Consider the following 18,046-nt stretch of genomic DNA (forward strand, 5'->3'; position numbering starts at 1 on the left):
GAGGGTGGCTAACTGATAACAACTGCAAGTGGTATAGTGTCACTTGTATAACAGCAACACGAGGTGGTGCTCGGCCATGAGGGTGGTGCTCGGCCATGAGGGTGGTGCTCGGCCATGAGGGTGGCTAACTGATAACAACTGCAAGTGGTATAGTGTCACTTGTATAACAGCAACACGAGGTGGTGCTCGGCCATGAGGGTGGTGCTCGGCCATGAGGGTGGTGCTCGGGCATGAGGGTGGCTAACTGATAACAACTGCAAGTGGTATAGTGTCACTTGTATAACAGCAACACGAGGTGGTGCTCGGCCATGAGGGTGGTGCTCGGCCATGAGGGTGGCTAACTGATAACAACTGCAAGTGGTATAGTGTCACTTGTATAACAGCAACACGAGGTGGTGCTCGGCCATGAGGGTGGTGCTCGGCCATGAGGGTGGTGCTCGGCCATGAGGGTGGTGCTCGGCCATGAGGGTGGTGCTCGGCCATGAGGGTGGTGCTCGGCCATGAGGGTGGCTAACTGATAACAACTGCAAGTGGTATAGTGTCACTTGTATAACAGCAACACGAGGTGGTGCTCGGCCATGATTGTGGCTAACTGAACATTTTCATGGACGACCGAATGTTTTTTATACAGTACTTGTCAATTGAGAGCACTCCCTAAAACTAGTAGTCACATGACCTTCTCCATAGTGTTGTATGTTTTACAGAATGTATTCTAATATCAAAATTGTATTTAACTGCATGAAGTAATTAATGGTGGTGTGTAACCTACATGTATAATAGCTAGGGTGTTCACAAAATACTGTTTTTGCCATTGACCAGAGGTTCTAGAATACAGTGGTCCAGTGCCTGAGGCCAGTGTTTTTTGGATTTGAGCCACTAAACGTTACTTTGTGTGATCCCAATGGCAAGTGGTAAACAAATTTTTTTGAAATCTACAACGCTACAATCATACGAAAACAAAAGAAACCTCTATAAGTCACTTCTTTCGATTTGCTATCACATGCAATATTTCACTAACAAATAGTTGGCCACCAATAATCTTTGACCCATCCATGACATCAGTATACCTACCAATATTATTAATTTAATTTATAAAATATCACCTAAATTGCAAAAAAAAAGAAAAGAAAAATAAAAACGTTTAGGAACAGAATATCATGTAATAGATCAATTTCACAAAGTACCTACATTGAAACATTACTAATTTGGTGTGTGTATGTGTGTGACGGGGGGGGGGGGGGGGGGGGGGGGAGGTAAGCCTTCAACTGTAATACAGGTACACTTTACGCTAATAAAGCTTCTTGTTTCTTTATTCTTTTTTTATTCTTTTTTTTGAGGAGGGAGGAGTTCCCATTCATAAGTAAATAAATAATACTGTTCATTGTTGTAATAGGTAATATTGATTATTTTTTTTATAAGTTAGGTGGTTTTGGTGGATACAATTATTTTAAACTAAAAGGTAACTTTATTCTAAACTAATAAAAGTTATTTGCATATTTTTCTAAACAAACCATAAAGCATGCCCAATGAGCCTATCTGTTGTGTAAATTGACAAATTGATTAAACATGATCTCAGTATGAAAAATGTACATTAAAAAGTTAATTATTTTAATTTACAGTTTTTTCATTTTATCAACAGTTACAATTGGGCAAGTGATTTTTTTTTTCACCATGGCCAGTGAATTTTCAAATCACTGGCCCTATATCAAGTGAATTTTACAACAATTCTAGAACCCCTTCATTAACTATAATTCATGGTATTGTTGGTTGTTTAGGTTCTCTTGCACGGTTTACTTCGAGATGCACATGGCAGGAAGATGAGTAAATCTCTGGGAAACGTCATTGACCCGATGGACGTCATTCATGGAATATCACTGGAGGTAAGTAATCTCAGGGTTAAAAACTTCTCTTACAAAGTCTTTCTATTCGACACTTCAAGATTCTCTAGCCATTTCTACTTGTTCTATAAAACACATTTATTTTGTTCTCTAGAACACAATCCTACTTAATCTATAGAACATATTCCTACTTTTTCAATAGAATGCATTCCTACTTATTTTGTGTAACATTTGACAACTATTTCAAGACATGGTTAAGAATTTTGAAATTGAATAAAAAGGGATTTTATTACTTTTTTAATATTTCATTCCACTATCACTGAATTGCTTATGTACATGTAGACATGCTTGTATTTAATACCTAATAGTCTTATTCAACTTACCGTACTAGCACAACAACAATGCTATACGACCCTGAGTTATAACCTCCACTGCAGAATTATCTCCCCTTGCCGGATGTATAACCTACACCCGCGCATGGGTAGACCGTATATCCTCGTTTTTTCATTCTGCAGTCCTCCATTGCAGTCGTGTTCGAGTTCTATAGTAAAATTTTTGTCAAATTGTCAGATTGTTTATTAATTTGTAATTTTGTTTTACTCTGTCATACGAGGTCTTTTGGGTAATTTACACAGGGGGTTAATGTCTGACACGGCTTCCTCGGGCTCCAACCGGTTGGTTGTGTGTGCCAAGGGGGGTTGTCTTAAACGACTGCCCCAGTTTGATCAGCATTTGTTATGTCGTTCTTGTTGTTTTGAACGCCAGTGTCATATCTGTGTAAATTGGTCCCCCTCCACGTGGGGGAAGGCTAAGAAGCTGTCAAAAGACGCCGAGCGAAAGAGGATGATTAGACGTGAACGGGACGGGCGGAGCACAGTGGCAACCTCCGGGGTCGTGCTCCATACCGATTTGCCGGCGGTCGGTAAGTCGGTGTCCAGTTCAAAGAGCTCGCGGACAAGTGGTAGGCACAAGGGCGCCTCCTCGTCTGTTCGCCATCTTCATGGTGATACCAGTAAACCCGAAGCGCCGCTTGGTGCGGAGGGGGCACTGTTGCTCCCTGTTTCAGCTGAAGCAGGGAAGGTTTCTTCCAGGTCGGGCTCCGTTCGACCTGGGGATTTGCTTTTGCCTCCGTCGGTGGAGGCGGCGCCGGTTACGGTTGTAACGGGGGCGTCAGTCGGAGGGAGTGCAGTCATGGCAGGAACGACTGTGTCTCTCAGTTCCGACTCCGCTGATGGGGGCAGGGTTATCGGTCCTTCTGTGGAGAGGTCGATTAGTTCTAGAATGAAGTCGGCTTCGCGGTGCCGTTTGGCTCACCAGATTTCTGGTGCAGGGCAGTACCGCATGTCGACAAACAAGTACTGGTGGAGAAGATGGTTGTCGAGTTTCTCGACAAGAAAGCCATCCAGGAGGTGGATTTGGGCACTCCGGGATTTTATTCCCATCTGTTCTTCGCCCAGAAGAAGAATGGCGAGTGGCGACCAATTCTAAACCTGAAGCCACTGAATTATTTCGTCGTTATTCCATCTATGAAGATGGAGACGGTTCAGTCTGTTCGCGCTTTGCTTCAGGTGGGGGAATGGGCGGCGTCCATTGATTTGAAGGACGCTTACCTGCATGTTCCAATCCATCGGGATTTTTGGAAGTACTTGCAGTTCCTCTACGACGGCAGAGCTTACGAGTTTCAAGTTCTGCCGTTCGGATTGGCCACAAGCCCTCACGTCTTTACTCGGGTAGTAAAGGCAGTGGTGGGGCGTGTACATCTGTTGGGTATACGGATGCACAATTACCTGGACGATTGGTTAATTCTGGCGGCGTCACAGACGGCATGTCTCGTGGGCGTGGAGTTCGTGATCGACATGATTCTCCGATTGGGGTTTATTCCCAATTGGGTCAAGTCGGAATTAGTGCCAACGCAGGTTTTCACTTATCTCGGGGTGGTTTTCAACCTTGTGGAGGCGTCCGTTCTTCCGACGGATTCACGACTTCACAATTTCAGGACGTTGGCGCAACGTCTTCTGGTGGAGCAAAGTGCGTCGGTGCGCACGCTCCATGTGTTGATAGGCCATCTCGAATCGCTGGCGGCGCTGAATGTGCGGTTCAGACGGTTCAAGAGACCGCTTCAATGGCATTTGTCCCGAGGGTGGGATGGTCTCAGCTGGGATTTGGTGATACCATTGGGGCCTTGGTTCATTCTTCCGATCCAAGAGTGTCTAGTGGACAAGTGTATGTCCCAGGCCGTTCCTTTATACCCACTTTCTCCAGAGTTGGTCCTGTTTACCGATGCTTCTCTCGAGGGGTTCGGTGCACACCTTTTGGATCAACATCTGTCAGGGGTGTGGACTCCTTCAGAGAGGAGTCGTCACATCAACCTGTTGGAGATGGAAGCAGTGCGTCGTGCTTGTCTCCATTTCAGGACTGTTATTCGACATCGTCGAATTTTGTTGAGGTCGGACAACACGTCGGTTGTTGCGTACCTCAATCGGTGGGGAGGCACCAAATCCCTGTCATTGAGTCTTGCGGCTTTGGACATTCTGGAATGGTGCGACGATTGGGGAGTGGTGTTATCGGCCAAACACATTCCTTCGTCCGTGAACGTCTTGGCGGACGCTTTGAGTCGTCGTTCCCCGGTTCAGACGGAGTGGATGTTGCACCGGACGGTGGCTTATCGAGTTCTTCAGTTGTGGGGGAGTCCTCAACTCGATATGTTTGCCACTCGCCTGAACAGTCAGTTGCCAGTGTTTGTATCGCCGGTACCAGACCCACTGGCACTGTAGTACGATGCGTTGAGCATGGACTAGACGGGACTGGATTTTTACGCCTTTCCCCCTCCGGTTCTGCTTGGTAAGGTTCTGGCAAAGATCAGACAGCAACCCTGTTGTGTCACGCTCGTAGCCCCGAGTTGGGCAGCTCAAGCCTGGTTTCCTCCACTCCTGTCACTTTTAGTGCAGGAGCCGGTGCGGTTGCCGTTGATACCCGATCTGCTCAGTCAGAGACTGCGTCGGACAGAGTGGCATCCGAAGCCGGAGGTTTTCCGACTTCATGCATGGCGGTTGTCAGGGTTTCCCTCTGAAACCGAGGCTTTTCTAAACGGGTTGCCGAGCTCGTCTCCTCGTCGAAGCGCCAGTCTACGGAGAGGGTCTACCAGTGTCACTGGCGCGCTTGGGTTCGTTGGGCGACTGAGAGGGACGTGGATCCCTTGTCGCCTACTGTTAATGATTTAGCTGAGTACTTTCTGGCTCTTGTCCAAGAAAGACAGCTGAAGGTTCAAACAGTGAGAAGTCACCGGTCGTCCATTTTCACTACTCTGAGGCAGTGTGGACGTCAAGATTTCTCAACGAATCTCGTGTTGCATGACTTGCTTAAGTCGTTGCAAAATACGGTTGAGAAGCCTTCCATTTTGCCTAAATGGAATGTTTTTCTGGTTCTGCATGCACTCAAAGGCAAGCCCTACGAGCCTTTGAAATTCGCCAGTCTTCGTCATTTGACGTGGAAAACTTTGTTTCTGGTCTCACTAGCGGCTTGCCGTCGTATTAGTGAAATTCATGCTTTTTTGCATGATTTGGTGGATTACAATACGGACGGGTCAGTTACATTACGTACTGATCCTGTTTTCGTGGCTAAGAACCAGGTGCCAGGGGAAGAGTTTCCTCCGGCCATTATTCAGTGTTTATCTCGTACGCTTTCTGCGGATAATTCTGATAGACTTCTTTGTCCGGTGCGGGCTTTGAAATTCTATTTGGAGCGTACTAGAAATCTCCGGCAAAGCACTAAGAGACTGTTTATCTCTTTCACACGCCAACCAGGAGACATTACGAAGAATGCTTTGTCGAGATGGATTGCTGCAACCATCAAACTGGCATATGAGAAGGCGGGTGATCATGTTCTGCGGAATTTCTCCATTCGACCTCATGAGATTCGGGCGATTTCTGCTTCCCTTAATTTCCATGATTCTTTGGACATTTTCAAGGTCATGAGTGCGGGATTTTGGAAAGGTCGACACACGTTTGACCGGTTTTATTTCCGTGATATGGCTGTTGGTCTGGACGGAACTCGGCGGATTCAGTCAGTCATTGCAGGGCAGCAACTCATTTTGGTGCGCAGGGCCACGAGTAGGGGGCGACCCTTATTTCGTCCGGTCGCTAGCGGCAGTCTTTCTGGGAGATAGTTCTCCACCTCCTGTTTGGAGAGTGGGGGGTGGATGGTTAACTATCTGGGGCAGTCGAGTGTCGTTTACCATTACTTGGTGTGCGGGTTTCCTCACCTTGTTAACTTGGTTTACTTTTAATTGGGGTTGTAGTTCTTCAATTTAAAAGTCACTTTGACATTTTATACCTCGTATGATATGGGTTGCTTTTTCACTGTATCATTACTTGAGACGAACACTACTGGTTGAATGGGTAAGTCCTCCTTGTTTTCTTACCTCCTCCCTTTAATGTTAAATTCTCGTGCTTTAACGGTGTTATATCACGTCTGTTATAGCATTGTTGTTGTGCTAGTACGGTAAGTTGAATAAGACTATTAGAAAATTTGTTTCTAATTTTCATTATTATTCATACTTACCTAGTACTAGCACAACAACAACCGTTACCTCCCACCCGCCCCGAGAGAGGTCTTTTTTGATTCAGTCATTCCGGACTTTGAATCGATAACGAGGATATACGGTCTACCCATGCGCGGGTGTAGGTTATACATCCGGCAAGGGGAGATAATTCTGCAGTGGAGGTTATAACTCAGGGTCGTATAGCATTGTTGTTGTGCTAGTACTAGGTAAGTATGAATAATAATGAAAATTAGAAAAAACATTTCTAATATATCTATGTCTTTCTATCTGTAAGACTAATATTAGTTTCTATGTTACCTTTTTAAATATGCACTGGTGTAGCCAGGATTTTATATTGGGGCACGGTGCGGGGGTGGAGGCGCAGACGGCAACCACATAGTCCATAAGTCATGTTGTGGGGTAACAGGAAGGTATATAAAATGGTGGGGGAAAAAAAGAAGTATGATTGGGTGGGATATGGGGGTAAATGCAGACATGATTGTTTTTCGTTATAAAACAGATTTCCACTTTTTACATATTCCGTTTCCGATTTTTATTTTTAGCTTGTTATAATTTTTAATGAGTGGTCATTTGGAGCACTTCAGCTTAATTTATGGTGCCAGAGAAAAGAAATTCGCCAGGATATACCGAAAATAGCCGAATATTACAATCTGAACTTCTTGACTTGTGATTGGCCTACGTTTTTCAGTAGACCAATAAACCAATGATTCGCTGTGTTACAAGTTGGCAAACAGTTTGCCTTTTAAAAAAATTGCCCCCAAACCCCCAACTGGAAAGCCATCTCTCAGTCTGTATTAACATCGCTATGTTTGAGTAAAATCAGGTGGGTTTTTTATATAGGGTGCACAATCATGTCTGTAAATGCCAGTGTAAACATGTAATCCACAAACAACTTGATGCGTTTTGTAGTAAAGAAATGTGTTACAGTATTCGTGAAATGTTTCTTCTGTCAGGAGCTGCAGGCAAAGCTTACTGCCAGTGATCTGGACCGAGCTGAAATCAGAAAGGCTAAGGAAGGCCAGAGAAGAGATTTCCCCCAGGGAATACCGCAGTGTGGGGCCGACGCTCTCAGGTTTACCCTCTGTTCATACGACTTTAAAGGTATTGTCCATTAGTCAACCTCAGATGTACAGTTAAAGTTTGTTTTGTTTAACAACACCACTAGAGCACATTGATTTATTAATCGTCGGCTGTTGGATGTCAAACGTTTGGTAATTTTGACATATAGTCTTAGAGAGGAAACTTGCTTCATTTTTCCATTCGTAGCAAGGAATCTTTTATATGCACCATCTCACAGACAGGATAGCACATACCACTGCCTTTGATAGTCATGCACTGGCTGAAACGAGAAATAGCCCAATGAGCCCACGGACAGGGATCAATCCCAAACTGACTGCACATGAAGCTAGCACCTTACCACTGGGCTACATCCGTACCCACCTCAGACGTATGTCAAATCCCTAATTTGAAGTGCTTAAAAGATTTTATTAATTGAACATGTATAAGTTGTCTCATGAAAAAATTGTTTGGTGTGATTAAATGGTTTTCTAACTTAGATTATGGGGAGCCATTTAAGTTATTACCATTTTGATGCCATATGTAGAGGATTCGTCACAAGTGTTTTTTAACATGGAAAATATCAAACGAGTCTATCTTAATATAAGGTTGATATTTTACATATTAAAAAACATGAGTAGCAAATTCTATTTATCCTATAACACTTCTAAAATAACATTTTCATTGGATATTTAGTCAATTACAGTACAAAAGTCGCCTCCATCGGTAATACAGGGGTGGGAATTCTCCTCGGATCAGCTGTTTTTCTCTCATGGAAAATGTGTCGGATGGTACATATTTTAACCTAGGATTTCAAGAATTTCCGGGACCCCTCAAGATTTCCTGTTTTTGAGCTCCATTTTGTTCCATAGTTGTTAAAATTCTCTGTGTTTATGTTTGGTGGTTGTTAAGATGGTGTTATTTCATTTCAGCCGGTGAAGTGAATATGGACATTGTTCAAGTGAAGAGTCATCGGCACTTCTGTAACAAGGTCTGGCAAGCATTTAAGTTCGTCACGGCAAATCTTGGAGATGGATTCCAGTACTCTGGCGTCTGTCATGTGAGTTAACAGGCAGTTGTCACAAAGTTTGAAACCAATATTTCTTGACATTTTCCATTTGTACATGGACGATAAATCATAGGTTGTATGTCTACTGCTTTCAATATTGACATCAGTAGCTTTCACTTCTATATTTGTTCTTCTAAGAAATTAGATTTCATTCCACAGCAAATAATGTTTAATATCTTTGTTCGTTTCATTGTTACTGCAAAACGATCATATAGCAGGGATCGAATTTTACAGTGGCACTGATGGCAATTATTATAGTTGCAATATGAATTGCAGTGGGTCACAGGTTTAACAAAAGACACGTTTTTGCCACTGAATAAACATTGTTGTATGCAGATTTGATAATTTTTACATTTTAATTTTGTGATTATTTGTTGCAGAAGTTATTGGTTTAAACATTTCTGTAGGCATGCTCAAAATTGGCATGGGTTAACATTTTGCCTATGGCAAAAACCTTTCAGAATTGCCACAGATAACAAATTAATTCTGAAGTTTGAGACTTGGGCCCATGCTTATAACACTAGTCCAGACTCAATCTCTAATGATGTCTGGCATTGTCAATTTGTATGGCATTGTCATGACATTAGTGTCTCAAACTCTGTTAGAGTCTTGATTCTAGACTAAAAGTTTTATAAGCACCATATTCCTTGCTGATAATTGGAAAGAGTAGTTCATTGTGCAGGTTTCGTCTCTCATTATCTGTCAGGTCTTTTACCACATGTCCGATGCCAGGCCTCAAACTTAATGACAGCACTAATGGTAATTGCCATCACAGAGATATAAATTGCCGCTGGATAGAAATTACTGCGGTCAGTAAAGCTCTTCAATGATGTCAAAATGTATATAAGTGGTGTACATTACCTGCCAGTATTTGACATTTGAAATATCTCGACATACGAATGAATCAATGAATGTTTAACGATGCCCCAGCACAAAAAATACACATCGGCTATTGGGTGTCACAAATGGTAAGTCTATGAAAATAATATCTTGACATACAGCGAAATAACATTTTAGTCTATTTGCTCCAAAAGTTACTTTTAAAACAATTGCCATTGGCAGGCTCAAAAGTGCCATGGACAACACATTCTCAAGTTCGAGTCCTGCAATGTCACCTAACCGTCATTAAAATATGTTGAGTGTGTCATTAAATAAAACATTCCTTCCTTCCTTCCTCCACTGTATGGTTGGTGCTGGTTTCTTTCAGTTGAATGGGAGTGAGAGTCAAGTTGATCTGTGGATCCTGAGTCGTCTTAGTCGGATGGTTAGCGCGTGCGACACACACTTCAAGTCGTTCGATCTTCAGTTCGTCACGAAAGCCCTGCATCAGTTCTGGGTGTCTGAATTCTGTGATGTGTACTTGGTGTGTATTTGTTATTTGACACGATATTTTGGATTATTGAATTTTGCAACATGTATTTTGTGCTAAGTGGATATTAATGCAGTTTTCAATTCACACTGGTTCATCATTGAATTTTCAAAGGCTTATCTTACAGAAAACTGTTCACATCATTTTTCTGTGATAATTTTAAATTGTAATGGATGTAAAAAGAAGAAAATTCTGTTGTTAATTTGTATTTTACTATCTGGTTTTGGTATGTTTTTCACATTTTTTATGTAGTTTCAACAGTTTGAAGAGAAGTGACTGATAGATTTTTACCTGTTGAATGGAATGTAACATTAGTATGACATCTGTTTATTATGTACAATATGATATTTCATAGGTGGTTCTGATAATTGTCATAGAATTTCTTTTTTCTCTGTTTTATTCAGGAGTGTGTGAAGCCTGTTTTCCAGACTGGGTCTGTAGAAGAGCAGGACTGTTGCCGACAGGTTCTCTACACCTGCACGGAATCATTTCTGCGAGCTCTCAGTCCCTTCATGCCTTACTTGACTGAAGAGCTCTACCAACGCTTACCAGCAAAGGGAGACAACTGGCCAGTCAGTGTCTGTGTCTCTTCTTACCCTACATCTGTTGATGTGAGTCTGACAGTGATTATAAAAGCTAGTTTATATTAGTGTCTCACTTAGTCTGACCTACAGGGTAGATTCTTTTATCCACATGACATTCAAGAACATTCGCCATAGACAAGAGTTCACACACATGATACAGAACCTGCTCAGGGTAGAGACATTCACATGAAAACATGATTATATAATATTGAAATTATTCCATGATCTAATTGTATAACACTGAAGTTATTTCATTATCTAATTGTATAATACTGAAGTTATTCTATTTCTAATTGTATAATACTGAAGTTATTCCAGGATCTAATTGTATAATACTGAAGTTATTCCAGGATCTAATTGTATAATACTGAAGTTATTCCATGATATAATTGTATAATACATGTACTAAAATTGTTCCAGTTGAAGTTATTTCATCATCTTATAAAATAATACTGAAGATATTCCATGATGGTTGTTTTTGAACTACAGTTCATTGGTATAATTATTTGATACATATGTATCTAGTATGTTGTTTTACTGGTGTGAGATATGGGGACTTCAGAAAGCAGAGGTTAATGAGAAAATACACCTAGACTTTTTTTTTAAATGTACTAAAGGTTAAAGGATCTACAACAAATAGTATGATATATTTTTAATTAGGAAGATGCCCATTGCTTTATGAACGTAATTATTATATGATTAAATATTGGTTAAAACTGATAGCTACAAAAAAATTGTATTTTGCATATGATGTATAGTGAGTTAAAAACTACATGTATAAAAAAGAATAATTGGGTTACATTTATTTGGAAATTATTATATTTTTGAATTAGGTTTTGCATACATATGGGATAACCAGGAACATCTTGGTAGAAATAATAAATATTATTTGTCAGTAATTAGACAAAGGATATTTGATCAAGCAAGGCAGAATTTTTTTTATCAGCTGAATACATTTGTGAAATGTTCCACTTTGTACATATTCTTGGTTGATAGTTTAAATATGCAGCATTACTTGATTAAATCAATCCCAAATGTGTTAAAGTATGTGTTACCATTTCTGCACATAACTTAGCAATTGAACCTGGCCGATATGGAAATATTAATAGATCTGAGAGAGTTTGTCTGTTATGTAATAGGAAGATGAATATCATTTTGTGTTATGTTGTCTTGCATTTAGTGATAAAAGAAAGCAATAAAACACTATTAATGGTTTAGACCGTCTATGTATACATTTATAGACTTGCTTAACTGTTCAAATGTAAAAATGCTTTGTAATCTGGGAAAATATTTGGTCATTGGATAATGTATTAATATATCATGCTCCAATTGTCTATTTATATTCTCCACTAGCCATACTTATGTCATGATTGTTTGTGCCAATAAGCAAATGCTTAAGGTAATAAAGAATTGAATTGAATTGAGTAGGAGATTTCTTTATGACCATATATATATTATGACCATATAACCATGCATTTATTTAAAAAAAAAAATTATGTAGCATTCTCGGAACATTTGCTAAACTTTACATTAAGGTGTTAAAATCCTCCATGATAGGAGTTTAAGGGAAATTATTTTTGTTCATGGTTTCTAGTGTTCATGGTCTGAATAGAAGTGTACTTCTCTAAGGTAGAAAATGTGTTTATGTTTTCTCTACATTTGTCTGACAGACTCCATGGCGAGACGAACGTGTTGAGGAGGAGATGATTCTGGTTGAGTTCATCAGTAACCGCGTCCTTTCGGTTAGGAAACTCTTCAACATGACAAAGGCGAAACCTGATGGTGAGATAGTCTAACACTATAGACCCACCACACACCTGATATATTCTCACACTAAAGCCTACCACACACGTAATATATTCTCACACTAAAGCCCACCACACACACAGTTGAGTTCATCAGTAACTGCATCCTGTCTGTCAGGAAACTCTTCAACATGACAAAGGCGAAACCTCGCGGTGACATATTGTAACACTATAGGCCACCACATGCATAAATCTTTGCTTGAGAGTTTTTCTCAGTTGTTGACTACAAGCAATTTTACCACACACCGAAGTACTTTGCTTATGGCTCCCAGTGACGTCACTGATGCAATTTTCATGTTTCCATTGGTCAGTTTGGTGAATTCAGCTCTTCATGAATATAACCTGCACATAGTTACATTTTTGTCACATAAGGGCAAAAAGATCATCCACAATAGGTATTTTCCTCCCAACCATATGAGCCAAAAAATATCACAGTATAATATTCCAAATACATGTGTAATACAGTAATATGAAACATTAGTAAACATTAATTGACACCTAATGTCCTGCATACATAATATGTATGTGTTAAAGACACCTTAGTACACTGCTCTCAAACATCAACCATTAGATGTCAAGCATGATAAACGCAACCCTTGGTGAAAATAATAAGTTTCAAATTTATGCAGCCTGCCTATCTTAAACGCAGGTGTTTAAGCAATGTAAATGTCTGTGATTACATGTGTGTAAGACATAAACAGGCTTTGTAAATTCGGTACTAAATTTGTTCAGAAAATTTTCTCTGCTGGCTACGTATTTATAGGATATTAAATGACTCATGAGATTATTTATTACCCATAATCGATCTTAATTTATATCACTCAACTCGTTTGGCTGTCATTCCTGTTATTTTATAGCAGCCAATCGATGATATTATTGTGTGACATCGGAGTGTTACGTCCCACTTGCCGTTGTAGTGGGATGTATCACTTTGATATGTTCTATAGCAGCCAATCGATGATATTATTGTGTGACATCGGAGTGTTACGTCCCACTTGCCGTTGTAGTGGGATGTATCACTTTGATATGTACCAAGATATTTTTAACCGTATGGGTAATAAATGTATGAAATGTGGCTACATATTTCAGTAATAGTGAAGGTTGATGATGACGTACAGGCTGAGTCTCTCTCTGCATACAGACTTCCTCTCCAGACTCTGTCGCGAGCCGGATCGCTGAGCGTCACGACGGACTCCGACCACGTGCCCCAGACCGGGTGTGTTCAGGTGGACGTAGAGGGACAGTGTCAGCTCTTTGTGGTTATTGAGGTAATTCCTCTAACGCAGGGCTACAGGGCCTGTGATTATAAACATATACAGTCTAGACGCAAATCTCCAATGACATCATTGGCATACACGTTTTAAAAGCATGGGGCCCGGCTTCTGAGCATTGTGCAAGTCTAACTTTGTGTAGCTCAGTTTCTGTTCACACATTACATCAGTCACGGCGGAAGCCCCATAAAATTTTGAAACTAGAAGTCCTGAAATGCAATTTCCTGCATTCTACAAGTAAAATTCCTATCTGTCTTAAGATTTATTACCAATAATATTTTTTATTCAGAATTATACTGGGGCTAGAGCCACCCCACCCCCATACCCCCTGCTCCGCTGTGCCTGTACATTGAGGATATCATTTACATGGTTATAATGGGTACTGCAGAAATGAAAGTGAAAGCCAGATGGTGACTTCAAACCAAACATTCATATGTGACCGAGTAGTCTTCATAAACATAACTGTCAATATTTGCATGAGTTATCTACCTTATTTCGATGTATCTGTCTTGCTTCGGTAATACTAGAACACTGTAGAATAATAATTGAACATATTCAGTGTAGTTTTTGACTGGTGTTCATTATTTATTATTGTCGCAGTTTGAAAAAACAACAAACATTTTGTAAATGTTATTGGTGACATAATGTGCACAGCTTGTCAAGTGACTGTGAAAGCGAACTTGGTGAAAGTGTTATAAACAATGACATCAACAATCATGATGTAGTTTTTCTTAACATCAAATCATTAAATTGTCCTATTTATCATGTGGTTAGTAATACCCACTTGTCTAATTATTTTTATTTCAATTGTAACATTTTATTATTTGGTGATCCGAACCTTAGTAATCAAGAAAATACCTGCATATTCAAATCTGTCCAGGACTTCATTATAAATAGTAAACATTTTGAGACGTCTTAACCATTCACTTACACCCATTCTCTCTCCCCCATTCTCTCTCTGTCTCCCCCCCCCCTCTCTCTCCCTCCCTCCCTCCCTCTCCCTCTCTCTCTCTCTCTCTCTCTCTCTCTCTCTCTCTCACTCTCTCTCTCCCTCTCTTTCTCTCTCTCTCTCTCTCTCACTCTCACTCTCTCACTCTCTCTCTCTCTCTCTCTCTCTCTCTCCTCTCTCTCTCTCTCTCTCTCTCTCTCTCTCTCTCTCTCTCTCTCTCTCTCTCTCTCTCTCCTCTCTCTCTCTCTCTCTCTCTCTCTCTCTCCCTCCCTCCCTCCCTCTCTCTCTCTCTCTCTCTGCCCCTTTCTCCTATTGTTCACTTCATTTGTCTTCATTTACAAATATCAATTTATTAAATTTGTCATCTTGGCTGTATGTCTTTGTATTTGAAAATAAAATATGTTGAGTGCGTCGTTAAATAAAACATTTCTCTTTTTTTGTATTTGAAAAATGTAGGGAGAAGCCTTAATATACACTCATGCCTGTAGGCCGATCCCAAAACCACATATTTAATGGTTAATAAATATTGTTTAAACCAAATTAATTTGTGTATATATTTGTTTAAAAATATTACATACAATAAAAGCATAGTACGTTAGTTGTTTTGTTACAGTTAGTAGTATATAAATCAGGGGTACTGGACACTAACAGTTCTGGTGTTGCACATTGGGCCATTGTATCCAATACACACCACCTTGTATACTACTATACACCCTACTTTTTAGATAGATCTGTATTATTTTGAATAAACATTAATTCTTCTAATACAAAACCTCCAGGACTGTTTGTGTCCAGTACCCCCACTTTGTAATTTAGTCAATTTGAGGTTGAAAAATTACTAATTTCCTTTTGGAAAATTGGTTCTGAGGACATTTTCTGATTTTGAAATGTGTTGGTAACATACTTGCAGGGTCTCGTTGATCCCGCCAAGGATATTGAACGTCTGACAAGAACTCGAACATCTGTTCAGGAGGAACTGTCTAAAGCTGCAAGTCTGAAGATGCAGTCTGATGGAACACAAACTAATAAATGGCTGTCAAAGGTTTGTCTTACATTATTACTCCAGTGTCTGCTGTTGTGTAAAATGGAATTTTCACAGAGAAGATAACCTGGCTGAAGATAGCAGACCTGGTGCTTATAAAACTTTTAGAGTCTACACTCGAGACTCTAATAGAGTCTGAGACGGTAACGTCATGACAACGCCAGACACATTGTATGTGTGTGACGTCATTAGAGATTAAGTCTCGACTCTAAAGGTTTTATAATAATGGGCCCTCGTCTTGCTGACTCTAGATAACCATTGAATTACTACTGGACATATTCACTAATTCTGTAGTATAAATTTTATATAAATTACTTTAAATCTTTAGATGAGTATTTCTTTTTTTCATCAATTCCCGTCAGTGGGCCCATTGAGCTAGTTCTCCTTTCAGCCAGTGTACCATGATTGGTATATCAAAGGCTGTTGTATGTGCTATCCTATCTGTGGGATGGTACATATAAAAGATCCCTAGGTATTAATGGAAAAATGTAGTGGGTTTATGTGAAAATTACCAAATGTTTGACATCCAATAGCTGATGATTAATAAATCAATGTGCTCTTGTGATATCGCTGAACTAAACAAACTTTTTCTTTCTTTCCTCTACATCTCATTTAGATATTTTTCTTTAATACTGACCTTTGAAAGATAAAGACACTTGTGTGGGATTATTGGACACCATTGCTCTCAGTCCTTTTAGAGTTATGTCCCTTCATAGTTTAAATATTCACTTTTTCTTATTTCATTTGTCTTTTTCAGTGTTAGTGTATTTCAGTTTCAGTGTTTATTTTATAGCTTGATGGTTTGCATATATTGATGGTTTGCAGAATGATTCATATATACTTAATTAGTCCTCAGCATGTTCTTCAGAGCGAACTCAACAAGCATCTATATAGCGCATACTATATCACATCACAAATTCAGTACTCTACATATCATGTAACTTGATTTCCATGGTAACTGAAAGTTAATGTCAAAGTTTTTGATGACAGCAACTGTCAAGGTTGGTTAATTAATAGTGTCTGCACTTGGTTGCACTTCAGTTTGCAAAGAAAACCGTGTGACCTGTCACGAGTCCAGAATTCTCTGACATCACACCAACACTGTTTCTGCTGTGTTTCAGCGTCACTTCATGTATTGATTGTTTATGTTAGAAACATTGATAGTCAGGGTATGCAGGGTGTATTTGAAAGTGGGGGAGGGTGGGGATACATTCAGTGTGATGGTCCAGGAGAGGAAAATTTGAGGTTCAAACCTGTTAGAGGGTGGGGGCATGATTTTCTGAATATGTTTCGAATTTTAAGGCATTCAAACATGGCACTCCCACCTTTTGAACATAATACAGAAAAGTTGGGGAAGAGATAATACATTTATTCATATCTCATTCCTAAAAAAAAATGTTTTTAAATTATTTGTTTTCTTTTAGTAAATATGTCTATATGTCAGATTGAGGAACCAACTTTACAATTTTAATGGTTTGAATTTAATACATAGTAATTAGCAAAGAATACATAATAAATCAGACCTGTCTACAGAGCTCGCCTCTAGGCAGTACCTTCAATACATGTTAGATATTTATATCGAGGGTCCTTGTGGGATCCTATAGAAAAGTTACCTTAGCAATGGAGATAAAATACAACAATGTGATCGATTTTGTAAATGTGTTCTTTCTGTTTTTCCAGGAGCAGTCTTTGCAGAGAGACATTAAGAGACTGGAACATGTGATTTCTGTCCTGGGTGAAATGAACAAGAGGCCACAAGTGTGAAAACTGTTCTATCAGTATCTTGAGTGCCATGAAGTGTCAGCTGTACAACAACTTTGATTAACACTGTATCAGTTCTCTACAATACTAAACCAGCTGGGTACAAATCCAGACTATGTAAACATATTAGTATATGGTTCAAATTCAGTTTGAACTGAATGTTACCACAAGACACATTTCAGTTGAAAAAATATTTTAATCAGAGGTTGAGATTTTAAAAATGTTTCAGTCATCATCAACAATTTCATTGAACATACAGACATTGAGATAAACATAGTGCTTGGTCACCCTGGTTACCATAAAATACATAGTAATTTAACATTATTTCTTTCTGTATCTATCTCTTCCCCCCCCCACCTCTTCCTGTTTCTCCCTGTTTCTCCCCCCCCCCTCCCCCCCTCTCTCTCCTCTCTCTCTCTCTCTCTCTCTCTCTCTCTCTCTCTCTCTCTCTCTCTCTCTCTCTCCTCTCTCTTTATTTGCTCTCTCTGTTTTTGCTCTTGTAAACTTATTTGCATAAGTCATTGTATTCTGTCATGTTTTTGCATATATTTCTCAGTTGTATTGGCACTTTAGGGAGAGATATAACAATGGACTTTTGCTACTGTATTTATTTGAAAAGTTTTACAGAGCCTGTATGTACAATCTGCTCCCCTGTACAGATCTTGCTCCTTTTGTGAGCTTTACTCATTGCTTAAACTTGCCTTTTTTTTAGCAATTTTGTGATCCCCCACCCACCCACCC

At 39.8% G+C, this 18,046-nt stretch overlaps 1 protein-coding gene across 1 annotated transcript in view; it reads left to right on the plus strand.

Moving 5' to 3' along the window:
* The window catches only part of LOC121382944 (valine--tRNA ligase-like), a 77,161-nt gene extending 59,501 nt beyond the window's left edge, over positions 1 to 17,660 (plus strand). The window contains exons 17-25 of the mRNA XM_041512631.1: positions 1,776 to 1,880; positions 7,353 to 7,500; positions 8,388 to 8,515; positions 9,732 to 9,887; positions 10,298 to 10,504; positions 12,148 to 12,259; positions 13,372 to 13,550; positions 15,413 to 15,544; positions 17,225 to 17,660. Of these exons, the coding sequence (XP_041368565.1) occupies positions 1,776 to 1,880; positions 7,353 to 7,500; positions 8,388 to 8,515; positions 9,732 to 9,887; positions 10,298 to 10,504; positions 12,148 to 12,259; positions 13,372 to 13,550; positions 15,413 to 15,544; positions 17,225 to 17,308 (1,251 nt within the window). The 3' untranslated portion in view covers positions 17,309 to 17,660. The remainder of the gene's footprint in view (positions 1 to 1,775; positions 1,881 to 7,352; positions 7,501 to 8,387; positions 8,516 to 9,731; positions 9,888 to 10,297; positions 10,505 to 12,147; positions 12,260 to 13,371; positions 13,551 to 15,412; positions 15,545 to 17,224) is intronic.
* Positions 17,661 to 18,046: the final 386 nt, after the last annotated feature.

This window comes from Gigantopelta aegis, chromosome 10 (assembly GCF_016097555.1).
Source record: "Gigantopelta aegis isolate Gae_Host chromosome 10, Gae_host_genome, whole genome shotgun sequence".
In the NCBI taxonomy this organism is placed as follows: domain Eukaryota; kingdom Metazoa; phylum Mollusca; class Gastropoda; order Neomphalida; family Peltospiridae; genus Gigantopelta; species Gigantopelta aegis.